Raw genomic sequence first — 16,690 nt, forward strand, 5'->3', positions numbered from 1 at the left:
TGTCACGTGATTCATGGAGCCTTCAGATAGTTCCAGGAAGTTATGTTTTCTCGTTAAATGCTTTATTTCTTACGTCTAGTAAGAGTAAAGTAAAGACTTACGTCTTTAAATGGGTTAAAAGTTTACCTCAGTTGGTCTTTCTAGCCGCAGCTCCATGCGTTACTAGTCACTTCCGGGAACTATTGAGACCCTCCATGAACCGCCATTGCTGTGAAAGAACTGTTCCATTGGAGTCAACGGAGTTGACGCGACTCTCTCAATGGCTCTGGTTGTAATCAGCTTGCTAGGATTTGTTTTGTGTGCGTGGACATCATTCGGTGCCCGCTGTGTCCCTGCATCAGTTGATTTAATCTGATCTTTATTTAACAGTGAGCTGTAATGAGAAACACACACCAGATCGGTTTCATCCTGTCTGCGTGTTGACTCGGATCAGTTTCCCTGCTTTGTTATGGGACACCAGCAGATAGATTATTCCATCAATTCAAGATCTGAGAGAGAGAGAGAGAGGGAGAGAGAGAGAGAGAGAGAGAGAGAGAGAGAGGAACTGCTAGACGGACAGCGTAAAAGACTTTACCTGTGACGTTAATTCTTTTTTAATGGTTAATTAATGTCAACAACCTTCTGGAGGATTCTGATGGTTTACACCTGCAGAGCTCACAGGGCTCTCTCATTTACACCTGAGCGAGAGAGAGAGAGAGAGAGAGAGAGAGAGAGAGAGAGAGAGAAGTAAAGGCTCATGTTGTTGATTGTGTTTTGTTTTGTTGATGTGTTGTGCTAAAAGTGATGGAGAGAGTCTAATTGAGCTGCACCATCTGCTCACACCAGAGACCTGCGTCTCGCTCTCTTCCTCTGAAAGTGGAGCTCAGATCTTCCAACAGCTCAAACGGGTCTCCATGGAGTTGCCATGGAGATGAGGTTTGTTTCAGCTCAATTAGCCTAGATCTTTTAAACAAGGATCAGATCAACTTAACAAGATTAACAGCGCCACACACACACACGCACACACACACACACACACACACACATCTGTAAAGAAACATCACAGTGGTTTCTCCTAGTCAGAAATAAAGAAAAATAAAAAATAAAGAAAAAGCTCAGGAAGATGCTACAGATGTTTTAGATGGCTCTGATTTGCCAATATGCCAGAGTCAGGTCAGGTTAAAATTCTTATGAAATCACTTCTCAGCAGAGCCATTCAGATGAGTTTTTTTCTACAGAATTTGAACTGTAGTTTTACTTCAGTAACCATAGCTTAAATGTGATATGTGTAGTAAAACCATAGTAGCCTCTGATTTACTAGGTTATTACCACGGTAACCATAGTTTAATCATATTTGTGACCCTGCATGTGAAAACCCAGCTAAAGTCATTCTTTTTGTGATTTACCGTGTTCTACAACAACAAAAAAACACATTATATGTGATGTAAATCAGTGGTTCGCAGACTTTTTCATTGTAAGGCCCCCTTTGTGTAGAGTGCATCGCTTTGTGGCCCCCCAAATAAAGACTTGTAATCTTAAACTTAGAATTTTAATTAAACCCAAAACATATTCAGTTATACAATGTTGGAATGTCAATTCTTTTGGTTGGCAGTCTTATTTTTCTAATGTTTGATAGCATAAAATCTATGAAAATGTTCTGTATTTCATCAAATGCCACAAAATCTGCGCCCCCCCCCCACCAGATCCATCTTGGGGCCCCCAGTTTGAGAATCACTGATGTAAAGAACAATCTGTGAAAAACAACCTTGATGTCTTTAATATAGACTGAGTAGTGTCATGTCAAAAATTGAAATCATTGAGACTTTAGCTTGGCTTTCCTGTGGCTCAGTGGTTAGGGCATGGGTCGTGGGTTCGATCCCAGGGGATTGCACGGACTCAGATACCATGTTTAGTATAATGCAATGTAAATCGCCTTTGATAAAAGCGTCTGCCAAATGCATTAAAAAAAAAAAAAGTCACAGACAGGGTCACATTTGTTTTATAATTATGGTAATACTAATGGTAATCAATCTGCCAAAAAGTCATTGTTACTACACTTTTACTATACTAAAACAAGCGAACAATTAAGACAAAGCTACTTAGAACATAATGGAGCATCCTAAGTGTCACAAGTCATGTAAGATCAAGTTGTGACACGCACACACACACACACACACACACACACACACACACACACACACACACACACACATAAACACAGTCGGTGTATACAATCAGAACAAAGGCAGTGAATGATGTTTAGGTGTAAAATGAGTTGTGCGGCCTGTGGCTCCCAGCACTCGTCCTAATAAAGAGATTATATTTGCATGGCAAATCAAGCTCAGAGCGACTCATTGCGTCTTTGGCAGGTGGTGTTTGTGTATGTGTGTGTGTGTTGGCAATTAGGCCCACATCATGTGGCTGAGCTAAACCCCAAACCAACAATCTCAATCACCTGAAAATAACTGTACAAATCATCATCTTCTCACTTCATTTGCTGGTTAGACGTTTAACCATCTGAACCTGCTGAAGTTCTTTTGAGTCTCAGACAACCAATATTCCACAGAGCAAAAGTTGCAGTTTGTCAGTTGAAGCCCATATACACCAAATTCAAATATATATATATATATATTCACATTTTCGGAGAAAAATGTGAGCGGTACAACTAGTACGAGGTGTGGTTGCTAGAGCAACGCTTTTTGATTGTTTGTGCTTTGTGTCTGTGATGTTCTGGTCATGTCTTTGGTTCTCTTCTTCTGTGTGAGTCGTTGGTATTTTATTACGCTTTCAGCATTTGCCAGACAAAAATTGTCCAGTCACACTCTTAAAAATAAAGGTGTGAAAATAAAGAACTATTTTTGGTTCCACAAAGAACCATTCTTTAAAGAACCTTCTCTTTCTTACTTTTTTATCATCTTTTTTCGCCAAAGAACCCTTCGTGAAACAGAAAAGTTCTTCAGATGTTTAAGGTTCTTTATGGAACCAAAAGGTTCTTGGCATCAAAGAACATTTTGAAGGAACAGTGCATTTTGAAAAGTAATAAACTCTCCATGGCACACATTGGGCGGGAGGTTTAGGATGTAAGCATTGTAAGGATATTGCATGAATATATCAATATTATATTTAGTTTAATAGTAAAAGTGTTGTAATCATTTTTTGATAAACTGCTAAGTGCTTACAAGTTTACTGCAAATATATAAACTATTGTTATCGTTGTAAAACCATGGTTCATTTTTTTAAGGGTTGTGCCAAAAATATGGTTCCTCTAGTTTTACTGCAATATGTTTTTATTCCAGTGAACCAAACTCTTTTAAAATTCACTGATTAACATGCGGCGATACTGTAACATGAAAGCGTCTGGTTTGTTAACATCTTGTAAAGTAATATTACTACTGTTGTAACCTCCCAACCCCCTCCATAGCTACGGGTTAGACTGGCAGACTGAGTCCGAGGGTTTAATGAGCTGTCAACAGGGCTGAAACAGACTGCATGTCGACGTTCCAGCGAAACTGCTTGAGAATGACTGCGTATATTTTAATTGGGTTGATTTTTTTCAAGCATTTCAGAGAAGTTCAGAAACTCATTCTCACCGCACTTCTATGAGGTGGAGACGTATTAACTTCTGCTTAGAAACAGCTAAGGTTAAACCGGCTTCAGTTGGCTTTTGCTGGTTCTAGTCGGTCTCCAAACCTAAAAAAAGGCAGAGAATGCTGGGATACTGATATCTTCTCATCCTACATAATTATTCTGTTGGCGAGTTGCTTGGCACAAGGACAAAATGTAGCATAATTTATGCATGGCTGTCGTCGGTTTTTGAAAAACGGCTCTGGTTTTAGCATCGCACACACCGAAGCCCCTCCAGAGATCCGTCTGAAAGAGAAGAGTTGTTTAGAAGTTTACAATCATCTGCATGCGTTATTATGCACCGGCTGAGCGCGGACGCTGGGACGGAGGCTTTACGCATCGTGCGATTTACAATCTCGCCAAAGATGAAAAGATGAAAATATTACTCAATAAAGGCCCGCGAGAGGAGAGAGCCACATTCGGGATTGCTTTGAATTTGAATGCAGAAGATGTTATTCAGATAGAGGCTTTTTGTTCCCTATAGACCATCAAAGGACAGACTTATAAAGAGAAAGGATAAAATGCAAAAAAAGAGAGTAAGAGATATAGTGCTTTTGTGTGCGTGTTGGTGAATATACAGGTAAAATAACTTCCTTTGAAGTGTGCCTGTGTTCTCCTCTACAATTATTTATTGACCTTTCTGAGCCAAAGTTATCGCACCTTACGCTGCCATGGAGACAACCAGCTTCCGGTTACCATGACTCCCATTTTCATCCATTGCCAGAAATGGCACTTTTACGGCTCGCAACATACTCGACAATTGGGCTGTTGGGACAATTGGGAATACATTGTGCTGAGTTTTAGCTAATACCCAATATATCTTGCAACACAGCAAAACTCTAGTTTTGCCAAAAGAATTTCCTGCCACATCTGAAAAACCAACACACAGCACCATTTGGATGCTTGATGTTCATTTCCATTTTTTATTTGATACATTTACTGTGTAATGAGAAAATGTCTCATTGGCTCTTGAATGTTTAACAATAGACAGTGTTTTCCTTCATTATACAATTCATTTTCTGCCTCTCTCTCTTCTTTTTTTCTCGCTTAACGTTGCTGTGATTAATGGCTGTACTTTTCAACAGCGAGCCGTTGTCTCCAAAACATAATTTTATCTCAATGAGATAGAATCACTGTGGTTAAAGCTGTTGTATACAGAGATCTCACTTTCTTATGCTGAGAGTTGACCGTGCATGTGTCCTTCTGCCAAAATTGATGTTTGCTCGAGGACACCAGACCCTCTTTCAAATGATTTAACCTCTTAAACTATATGAATAATATCAAAGTCAGTTTATGGATGTTGTGCCAATCGGCGGCCATGTTTGCAACGCCTCTGGGCAGTTATTTACGTCATAGCCAGTCAACAGTCCTATCTCTTTGAATGGTGGAAATCAGATACTGTGGAGTGCAATAAACGAGGAGACAAAAACGAAGATGTGTCGGGTCCGCTTACTCTCCACTTTAATATAACTCTCACACCGAACAGCGAGTCAAGTAAAACCACAGCACACACATCACAAAACAGGAACAACACAACTAACTCCTCCCTCCCTTAAAGGTACAGTACCTTGGTGAATGTCTCCTCTCATATTACTTGTGGTTCGCCACAATACTGTATTTCTAAAATCACAATTAAATAGCATATTTGCGTTCAGTAATTAAACCTTATATGGACTGTACCATAACTTTGCTTTGCTAAGCTTAAATTGCACTAAAAATCACCTTTTCCGAGGTCGCTTTAGCTACTGTGCATGCGCAAGTAGCTATCACACATTATCAAATGTTTTTATTTATTGTCAAGTTATTACAAGGTTTCTTCTGCAAAATATTTTCCAGAGCTGAGGACAAACTTTAAGTCAGCACATTCACATCTTGCATTCTTTGTGGTTCACTTTAAATGATTCAATGATCTCTTACATTCGCTGGTGACTGAAAAGTTCAATAGTTTAAATGAATCTGTTCAAATGAGTCATTCGTGTGCGAGTCGTTCTGAACGCAATGTGCGTTCATACTGGCGAACTCGCTGTGTACAGTATACGCTGATTCAACGATCCAACTGCACAGCTAAAGACATTACAATGATGTATGTCATGTTCATTTAAGACATTTCAAGAAATAATACGTACTCGGATGCAAAACAAACAGCAGTCAAACACAGGCTGGCTCTTGTTCTGCAACTCTGCGCCTCAGTGTGCTGATAACGAAACAGCGCCTCCACTGTGGCGTAATGTTGCAACTGCAGTTACAAATGACAGTATGATAAATGCACGCAGCATTTCTTGTGAAGACACCCAACATAATTTTGGCGAGAGTCTGAGGCGGCACGACATTTGACGGAGGCGGCCGCCTCCAATTTCTCTATGCAGGAAAAACCCTGCCTACATTTATTTCTCATTTCAGAAGCTTTCACTTTTATATATGTAGTGTTAGGGGGAGTAAAGACAATCACAACTTTTGTTTCAACTATGTTTCATCTGCTCATCCAGTCTTACTAGAAAAGCAAATAAGCACTGTTTACTTAATGCATCTTCCTAGTCATATTGATTCATCACTTATAATCATATATTTATGTAAATAATACAGAGAATTAATGAATGCCTGATTCTGCTACTACAGTCTGGGATTGGACTAATAATGTTGGTGTTTTTGTCTGTCCAATACGATGGTAGCAGTACTTCAACTAATACCAATTATTATTTTATCCAGAGAGTTGACAAAAAGACACATTTCCATAATAAAGGTGAACCAGGCAGGGACTGTGAAAAGTCGTCTTCCTCTCTCTCTCTCTCTCTCTCTCTCTCTCTCTCTCTCTCTCTCTCTCGATTTTGCACTCTTTTTGGCTCTCACTCTTACTCTCTTGCGGTCCTCTGGGGCAAAAGCAATAACACCTTCTCCTGACGGACATACTGAGCAATAAACTTTTACACCTGCACACACACACGCTCTACACAGCGAGCTTCACCGTCAGCCTCTAAGGTGGTGTGCAGCAGTGTCGAATGAGATCATAGAGACACAGAGGATGAACAGATGGAGGAAGAGACGTGTCTGTCTGCCCTGAATGAGCGACAGCTGACATCCTGCACGGGCCGCTGCGGTATGCGTCACGCGATCAGAGGGCGAACGATTGGACGCTGGCAGTGATTGAAGGACTCAGCGCCTTATCGGACGCCACGCGCGGAGGACCATATTGTACCAGCGGGAAGTAATTCAGTAAGACAAACCGAGTGAAGAGCATGTATCAGGTGTGTCCCGATCAACAGCTGTTTCTCTGTGATTGTGTAGAACTGCGAAACTCTTTCAGTCACTTAGCAGGTGGCTTTTGTCTGATGAAGTGCACAGAGATGAAACAACACAATCTATCTAAAAAAAAGAAGAACTAAGAGTGCTTTCACACCTGACTCATTTAGTACGGTTGAATCGCACTAGAGTTCGTTTTTCATCTTGGTGCGGTTCGTTTGGGCAGGTGCGAATGCCGCAATCACACTCGAGTGGGCACCAAAAGCGGAACAAATAAACGTACCAAGACCACCTGGAGCGGTTCGTTTGTGGTGAGAACGTGATTGGACCTCGAACAGACCTAAATGCAAAATGTACTGCACTTTTTTGGACTAAACAAGCTTCCGTAGTCAGCTATGCTGTGCATTAAAGAATGATGACAAGTGTTTGTTGACAGTTTGCACTAGAATGGCAGCTCGTGGACAAACTTGGAGTTTGGTGCGGAGCCTCGTAGAAATTTGGTCTGATGACCATATTACATTTCGAAAACTCACAAGAACAGCGGGATATTTTCATTGTTTAGCAAACAACTCAGGGAAAGGGGGTTTAATAGATCTGTGGAACTAAGATGGGTTAAGGTAAAGAAACTCAGCCAGCAATACATCCAAGTGCAGGATGTACAAATTCCCCTGGTACGATGACCTTGATAATATACTTGGGACAAACCCGGATGTTGACCCGGTGAATGTTGTTGAGATCACCATGCGACTGATGCTAGCACAGTTGACCGGGCTAACGTTACCACATCTGACACACGATGTTGACGGTGAGTTTATTTCGTTTAAAAAAGCAGTTTAGGAAATACGTTCTCTCGCCAACAAGTGATTTGAATGTTGTCACGTGACTTCATTTTGTTCGTTTCAACTGGTTCGGACAAAAGCAATCAGTGTGGTGTGAAAAAGAACCAACGCCAATGCTACAAGGTATCATTTTTTGCCATTGGTCTGGACCAAATGAACCGAACTAAAGGTGGGAAAGCGTCCTAAGACACTACGGCATTGTGGTTGCTAAGGTGTTTTGATGGTTACTAGGGCAGTTCTAGATTGTTGTAATTTCTCTGGGTGCAAGCTTTTGGTTCTTCGTAGTTACTTACCATCCAAAGTCAAAAGAGCCCAACTTCAAGTCTCTGTGATGTTCTGGTCTCGAGATGCCTCAGGTCCATCATTCATGTCTGTACTATTAGATGTTGAATTTTGTTAAAATCAAGTCTTAAACTGGGGTGAAAATTGTGTGTGATCGCTCAAAATGTACAACAAACGACACCATTTGAAGTATTATTCATGTCCATGGCACAAACCGTGCCGGACGGGATTTGACACTGAAGGTTCTGATAAAATGATGCAACACAATCTCACTGCAAAGTAGGCAAGTGCCCGGTTAACCGCGGTTAGCACTAAATCCTGCTGAAACCGAGTTGGCTGCGATAATGCAAAATATCGATTATTTTATTGATGCGTTTCTTGTCCGTGAAGCACGGCTCTGGGATCAGTAGGAAATGCTGCTCATCTAAAAGCAGTGCGAGTTTAAGTCGCTTATAACGTGCATTTGAAAAAGCAACACCCGTCAAACATGATCATTATAAATATACTTTATTATCATGAAAATACCTGAGGAGTCTTGAGGATCTACTTGAGGATCTAGAACTACTTGTGTTACGGTCTTCTTCTGCAGTGCGAAAATTTGGAGTTTCTGCACGAGAGCGCCCTCTGGCTTTCGGATGCAGCAGCATTTTATCGTATTGCACTCACAAATTGTGCATAAATCACGTGATATATATTTTTGGTTAACCGGGCATATGTCTACTGCAAAGGCGTAACTATTTTACGAGGTGGCTAATTAGTACGATCTCGTGTGTACATTTTGGTATGATTTGTAATCGCTCCACGTTAGGTTTAATGAATCGGGCTTCAGTATTGCTTTTTTTCTAGTAATCGTACGTTTTAGTACGATTCACAATGCACAAATTTATACGAATAAGTAAAATAGTTACGAATTCCTGTGAGGTCAGGTTGAATGATTCAAACTATTTAAGAGCTATTGTAATAGTGATGCTTCCCTAGGAAGAAACGCAAGGAAGAGAATCTTTGTTTGTTTGCTGATTTGTTCAATTTTTGTTTGTTATTTTTTCACTTGTTTATTTATTAATTTGCTCATTAATTTGTTCTTTTGTTTGTTTGTTTTTCATTTGTTTGTTAATTTGTCCCTTTGTTTGTTCATTTGTTCATTTGTTTGTTTGTTCACTTGTCTGTCTGTTGGGGCTGCGCGCTTCAGTATGCGGTAGAATGTAGAATATACAAAAGCAAGTGAGGTAGAACAGGCAAATGTCTCCAGCGAGAAATCAAAACACAAGTCTGGTATATTTGCAAACACACGGGGTGTGTGGGACTCTGAGATTTACTCTTTAATGGTCGTAACATGCGTCAACATCAAACTAGACAAACAGTGACAGAGTTATTTATTTTTCTTTGTGTGTGTGTCTTTATAATTGCTAAACATTCATTTTTACTAACTGAAGGTTGAATGGCTGAGTTGTGTTTGGTTTCGTCACTGAAGGTGTATGCTTTTATAGAAAAATGATTTGAACTTTCTCTTATTTAAAAAAATGTATATCCACACAAACAGTTTAAATAAAAACAATGAATTCGGCAACAAAATTAAAGCAAATTATAATAAAACTACATAAAACTACCAAAATTTAATTTTGTTGCCGAATTAATTGTTTTTATATAAAGCAAATAAATCATACATTTTAAATCATATCCACACAAACAATTTAAATAAAAACAATGAATTCGGCAACAGAATGAAAGCAAATTATAATAAAACTACCTTAAAAGTATAATAAAATTCACCTTGACCCATACAGCATGTTAGAAAAACTAAATAAAAATGTTTAGAATTAAAAGAAACAATAGACACACAAACATTTAACTTTTTTTTGTAAAGTGAGCCACACGGCTCCATATACACATCTACATGGTATCATACATTGTTTTTAAAAAGTCCTGCTATAAAATGCTTGTTCCACCCATAGTAAAAACCCATGCAAAGAGTAGAAACAAATCAGATCAAAGTGCAAATGAGTGTGTGTGGGGTATGTGTGTATTTATTTTGATGTCTTGAGCACTGGCAATTGTTCATTATAATGTTTTCTCTGGCAAAACTACATTTGCATTTTCTGAAAGACATTCCAGTACAAGACAGTGAATGTGCATTGATGATAACATGATCAAAAAGACAATTGAGTATGAAAAACATATCTTATACTAGCCTAAGATGGTTAGGAGGTCCTCGCTTGTTTTGGCCGACTGGACTCCCAGTCTGACTAGCAGACAAATACCAAACACCAGTTAGCAGTAATAGCACATCTCTCTCTCTCTCTCTCTCTCTCTCTCTCTCTGAGAGATTCAGGTTAGTCAGTACAGTGGAACCATTATATTCACCCTCTCATCTGATAGCATATGTGTTACAGGATTGTGTTACTGTATGTGTGTATGTGAATGGAGCTCATCCTAATGAAAGCTTTTGTCGCCCTACAGAGCGCACCGTTCCAACCAACACACCCTGATGGTTATCATGATATGTACTCCGTCCTACACACACACACACACACACACACACACACACAGGGGGATGTGCAGATAACACACATTTAATGATGTCCAGATAAGAATGCGTGCCAGCAGCAGTTCTTCTCCATGCTTGTCCTCCTTCTGTGTCACTTCTTGAACATCCGATCCAGTGACTTTTGTGTGATGTGCATCTCCCTGCTTTAATGTCAGTTTTCAAACGGCTCTGAACGAATTTTTGTCTTTATCCCAACTACACCACAAACGCTTTGAGAATGAGCCTGGTCTACTTTTCAATTGATTCTGACCAGGAACTGCCTACAGGATCAGGCATGTAGAGTGACCTACTATGGTTTGGTTTGTGTTATCTGTAGAGGATACACTCCTAAAAATGGTTCCTAAAATTCGTCATTCCGTATGGTTCTTGCATAACATAAAAAAGACTATTAAAAAAGTTAATAGAGAAATTATTCTTCAAAAAGACCTTTTAAAAAAATATATTTTATGGGATCTCTGTGAATAACAATTTCAACAACCTTATTTGTAAAAGGATAGTTCACCCAAAATGGAAATTCTGTCAACATTTTCACTCTCAAGTTGTTCCAAACGTCTATGAATTTTGTTTTGCTGAACACAAAGAAAGAAGGTATTTTGAAGAATGTTTGTAACAGAACAATTCTGGGGCACCATTGACTACCATAGAAGAAAAGCTACTATGGGAGTAAATGGCACCCCAGAACTGTTCGGTTTGGTTTTTAAAGGGATAGTTCACGCAAAAATAAAAAAATGTTTATTTATTCACCATCATGTGTTTCAAACCTGTATGACTTTCTTCTGCAGAACACAAAATAAGATATTGTGAAGAACGTTGGTAACCAAACAGTTTGGGACCCCATTGACTTCCACTGTATGGACACTGGGACATTTCTCAAAATATCTTCTTTCGTGATTTACAGTCATGCACAGGTTTTAATCGACATGGGGGTGAATAAATGCTGACCGAATATTTATTTTGGGTGAACTATACCTGGGGTTAGTCAATGGCACCCCAGAACTGTTCGGTTTCCCACATACTTCAAATTAGATTCTTTTGTGTTCGACATAACAAATAAATGTATACAGGTTTGGATCAACTGGAGGGTGTTAATTGATGATAGAAGTTCATGTTTGAACTATGCACGATCCCTTTAGGACAAGTAAATGTGGTTTAATTGTAATAAACTATGTATTTTATAATAAGATTACCAGTTTCCTGCCAAACTAGAACTCATTTAGGCACCCTGGTCCACAGAGAGCCCATAGATTCATGAAAGTTGTGTCTTTTTCTTTATTTTTTTGTGCACCTCTCATTATTTTGTCTCACTTGGGCTGTAGTTAAATATCTGAGAAAGTCAGAAAAGCAACACTCATTAATGTGTGTGTGTATAATATACTAATGAAAATGCGTATGCCAAAAGTGTGTGTTTTTAAGATCAATCTTAATTCCCCACTGAACGTGCATGTGTTGAGCATATGTTGACGCAGGCGAGCGTGTGACCTTAAATGTTTTCCGGTGGTAATTTTAAGTTGAAGAAGATCCAAAACTAGCTTCTGAGCTTATGAACGTGTTTGTACGCGGCTGCTTCCTCAGTCTGGCATCGGTCCGCAACGGAAGGAAATTTCGTTTTGTTTAACGTGGAGGAAAGCATTTTGTTTTGAAGAACGAGCGCGCAAGAGCGAGAGAGGCAATGAAATAAGTCGGGTAAAATCACACAAGAGGTGTAACTGGATGTGATAATTTCTGAAAAATCTCACCCTCATTTATAGATAGCACTGAGAAGTCCTAAACCGCAGCTAACCATGTGCTGCCACTTTTGGGTGTGTGTGTATGTGTGCAAGTGTCATTTTTCACATGTGTGGATTCACAGCTCCCCCCCTCTTTCTCTCTCCCATGTGGTGTCTGTGCATCTTTATACAGAAGAACCTGAATCTTACTAAAAGTATGTGACAGTTTATTCGGCGAGCAAAAAAGCCCAATGCACCCGCTGACGACAGGGAATCTGGGCACAAAAAGGCCAGCGATTGCGCTGACACTGGGGATTCAAGCATCGTCTGCTAGCCTCTTCTGCATCTCCCGGCATGCCCCTCTTTTCTCTGATTGGTCGATCCATCTATCACAGCCTGCATGCATTTTTGAGAAGATTTTTTGCATATTGCTGACAAAATCTTATTCTGTGGTTGTGTGTTTGTAATACAGTGAAACTAAATCTGATTTTAGTGATCCTTCGGCCAAATTTGTTTTTTAAAGGGATAGTTCACGCAAAAATGAAAGATGTATTCACCATCATGCGTTCCAAACCTGTATGACTTTCTTCTGCAGAACACAAAATAAGATATTGTGAAGAACGTTGGTAACCAAACAGTTTGGTACCCCATTGACTTCCACTGTATGGACACTGGGACATTTCTCAAAATATCTTCTTTCGTGATTTGCAGAAGAAAGAGTCATGCACAGGTTTTAATCGACATGTGGGTGAATAAATGCTGACCGAATTTTTGTTTTGGGTGAACTATCCCTGGGGTTAGGTTTTAGGTAAAGTGAATATTTTGGTTTGCCCCTCACACAAAACAGGGATTTTAACTTTTGAGTGAGCTAAATGAATTCTTCAGATGTTGTCTTTCCGGTGGTCACGTCTCCCGGAGTCTGTTTCCGGTAGAAACTCTACAATCCCAACCTCCCAATCCCCCTCCCCCCGTGGTTCGCTATTTGATCTTTCCTCATGCAAATCCCTCTCGACATTTCAAGCCTGAAGAATCCGTAAACATCAGCACCTATTCATATCCACCGCGGCGAGCCGAGCGCTCCCGAATACCACAGGAGCCTTTATCAGGAAGACCACAAAACAACAGAAGGAAAGGAGCGAGCGAGAGAGAGAGAGGTGTTGATAAGCTTGTTGGTATCTGCATCCTCCCATCATTATGTGGCCTGAAAACATCTCCACACGGCAACGTGTGTGAGGGCAGATATGTGTCTGTGCATTCTGTCAGTTGTGAATGAAGTGCCGTATGTCTGTTTACTATCATAATTTGGAGTTTTTAGACATTTGAGACATAATTAACAGCACGGCTAAGGTGCAATGCATCATGGGAGTCCTCACCTCGCTTCCCACACAGAAATGTGCAGCTATTTATGCATTTAGTATTCTATAAGCCGAAGCAAGTCATGAAAAGATGTTTACTTTTCAGTCCACATACGATGAGTGAAAATGTCATCGTCATGTTGACCTTTAACCTTGGACATTCCAATGCTGTCATCATTCTGGCCAAAGTAGTGCTTCTTAGTTTTTGAGGAAACAAAGTAAAATGCGTTTTAGAGTTTGTCGTTAACCTGTTTTGGTGTTTGAAAGAGCTGTACAATTTGTTGGTTAAAATAGACCAACAAATTGCGTTTTTAGAGCAAGTAATACTGATTTTTAATGACGATTTAGCAAAAATAGTTTGACAACATTTGACTTTAAAGGTAAGTGCGTAAAGGACCCTGCAGTTTCATGATTCAAACAGAAATAGCGACAGAGAGTAAAAAATGGCAAAGCAAAAAATGCTAGATTTGCTAACAGTAAGCTGTGTTTTATTTCCCGTCAGCTATTGTGCTAACAAACCATTTTCTTTGTTGTATTTATAGGTGACTGTAGCTGCAAGAACCACTGAGCCGCAAATCTCTAGTGACCTCACTTCTCACGCACCCGGCCAATCCTAGGAAGAGGAGGAGCCACACTCATATTAACCAATCCAGGACAAGGGGCGGGGCCATGGGGATTGTACGAGTGCTGTTATTGGCCGGACTGCTGGGCCCTGCAACTCTAGGTGAGTTTTTACTCGCTACCTACGTGTCAAAAACCTATTTGTGAATTACGAATGTTATAGTTGCACCAATGTAGTGTACTTCAGGAATAATAAGTTAGGGTCATTTCAAACATTGGTAACTGACATAAACCATTCAGGAAGAGCCACTAGTGAAGTATATAATATACAAATGATCACTTATGAGAACGTAATGCCCTGCACCCTTCCAAGTGCTCACTCAAAAGTAAGTAGTGCATAGTGACGTTGAGTTGAATAGCCCTGTTACAAAATATAGGATTGACAGTATGCAAATTGGGATTCAGTCAATATCTACAGCCGGTGTATTATTACATTTAGAGTTGACATAGCGAAGCACTTGTGAAGTGGACTGACTGTACTGGTGAAACTGGAGCTGTGATTCTGTATCACCTTTCCCAAACTTTTCAGTTGTAAGGCCCCCTTTTGTGTAGGGTGCATCGCTTTGCGTCCCCCCCAAATGAAAATGTATTTAATTAAACTTAGAATTTTAATTTATTCAAAAACATATTCAGTTATACAATGCTGGAACATCAATTCTTTTGACTGGTGGTCTTATTTTTCTGATGTTTGATTGCATAAAATTAATTATAAGTTTCTATATTTCATAAAATGCTACAAAATCTGTGGCCCCCCTGGATCCATCTTGGGGCCCCCCAGAGGGCCACGGTCCCCAGTCTGAGAACCACTGCTCTAAACAACCCACAATCTCTTTCTCTTCATTCTCTCTTACCTACTATCCTACTTTAAAAGAACCAAATATTTCCTGTTTCATTTAATTCCACTCCCAGTGTTTAATAGAGCTCGCAATTAATCCCACAACACACACAAACACAGCAGAGAATAACGTTTGTTTTTGTTGCATAGGAAAGAAACGAGAACTTCTGCAGGAGTGTAGTCATGGAAAGCTTTCACAAAACGGCACACACATCAAATATGGCGCCTGTGGGGCATGTTGAAAGTCATGGCGTTTTGTCAGACATGCAAACAACATGACGTGTGTTTGTTTTGGATCTTGACAGATCTGTGTCACTGTGACGTAGAGCAGATTTGTTGTAGATCAACTAGGAGCTCATGTTGCCAGCAACGGAAATATCATGGGGTTGATTCTCAGGCAAATTGATTAAAAGCATCCACCTTGGAAAGTCTAACAAATGCCCACTTTAAAAAAAAAATAATTTTACAGAATTATCACATACTTTTGAAATGCAGTAAAAAACGGCAAATTACAGAAATAGACTGAAAATGTCAGGTGTGAAATAACATGAGAAACGTAAAACATTTTGCGCTCCAACTGCTGTAATATAACACTTTTTTTAAAAGTTTTTTACAATGTAAGTGTGTGTGACATGACCTTGTTAAATTGAAAAAAGGTGTCTCCACCAACATTTGCACAATTGTTCCTCAACAATTTAGGGTTCCTACACAATAGCAATACCTCTTATAGAGCAATTAATACACGAGTAAGTACTGAACATTTTATTATTGTAATTTTAAAATTATTTTAACTTTCATTTTTTAGAGGGTTCTGTTCTGTTTTATGGGCTCAGCAGATGGGACATGATGGGATGAAGATATTTTGCTGTAGGTGGCATCTTTCTGAACTTAAAATTGCATATGTTTGTCAGTAAAAGTAAAAAAAGTGACAGGTTAGTTGGCGCCGGCTATAGCCCTGTGGGTAGTGTGCCGACATATAGCGCTGGTGCGCTCGCGGCACCCTGAGTTCGATTCCCGTCTCAACGGTCCTTTGCCGGTCCCGCTCCCCCATGTCCAGCCCATGCTTTCCTGTCATCTCTTGACTGTCCTTTGTCATTAAAGGCATGATGAAAGCCCCCCCACCCAAAAAACAACAGATTTGACATTTTACTTTTTACTACAATTTCACTGTGATTTCACTGGGATGGAGAATTTTCGTATGAGAGACATAAATGAAGCACATTTGAGTATACACTTAAAAAATATCCTGTAAAAATAGTAATTTTCTATTTTTATAGAAAACTACTTTTCAAAAATACATTTACATGTTTTTTAGCCTCGACACTTAAGTACATTTTTACTTTTACTTAGCAAAAATACTTGAGTACTTAAGTATTAAAGGTAAAAAACAATAAAACAATTTAGAGAAAATGTATATATGAAATGTAGTGGAGTAAATATATATGTTTTATAATGTAGTGAAGTACATTTTTTTCCAAAGAAAAACCCTTTTGATAAAGTACAGATACTTCAGATACATCAACATGTACTTTAGAGTAAAAATGCTTATGCTGGGGCCACACCAAAAGATAATCGGGCCAAATTCTCCCCTTCCGACAATCCTAGGTAAAGTCCCGATGATCTTAAACGGCTCTAAAGATGATCTTATCAGATTTCCCTGTGGTGTG

The 16,690-nt window shown here is 39.5% G+C and overlaps 1 protein-coding gene across 26 annotated transcripts in view; it reads left to right on the top strand.

Moving 5' to 3' along the window:
• LOC130551911 (adhesion G protein-coupled receptor L3-like) overlaps nucleotides 1-16,690 on the top strand; it is a 234,235-nt gene that overhangs the window by 69,753 nt on the left and 147,792 nt on the right. For all 26 annotated transcript variants that reach the window (XM_057329936.1, XM_057329960.1, XM_057330007.1 and 23 more), the window contains exon 2: nucleotides 14,110-14,291. In XM_057329936.1, the coding sequence (XP_057185919.1) occupies nucleotides 14,237-14,291 (55 nt within the window). In that variant the 5' untranslated portion in view covers nucleotides 14,110-14,236. The remainder of the gene's footprint in view (nucleotides 1-14,109; nucleotides 14,292-16,690) is intronic.

Source organism: Triplophysa rosa, linkage group LG1 (genome assembly GCF_024868665.1).
Source record: "Triplophysa rosa linkage group LG1, Trosa_1v2, whole genome shotgun sequence".
NCBI classification, from domain to species: Eukaryota; Metazoa; Chordata; class Actinopteri; order Cypriniformes; family Nemacheilidae; genus Triplophysa; species Triplophysa rosa.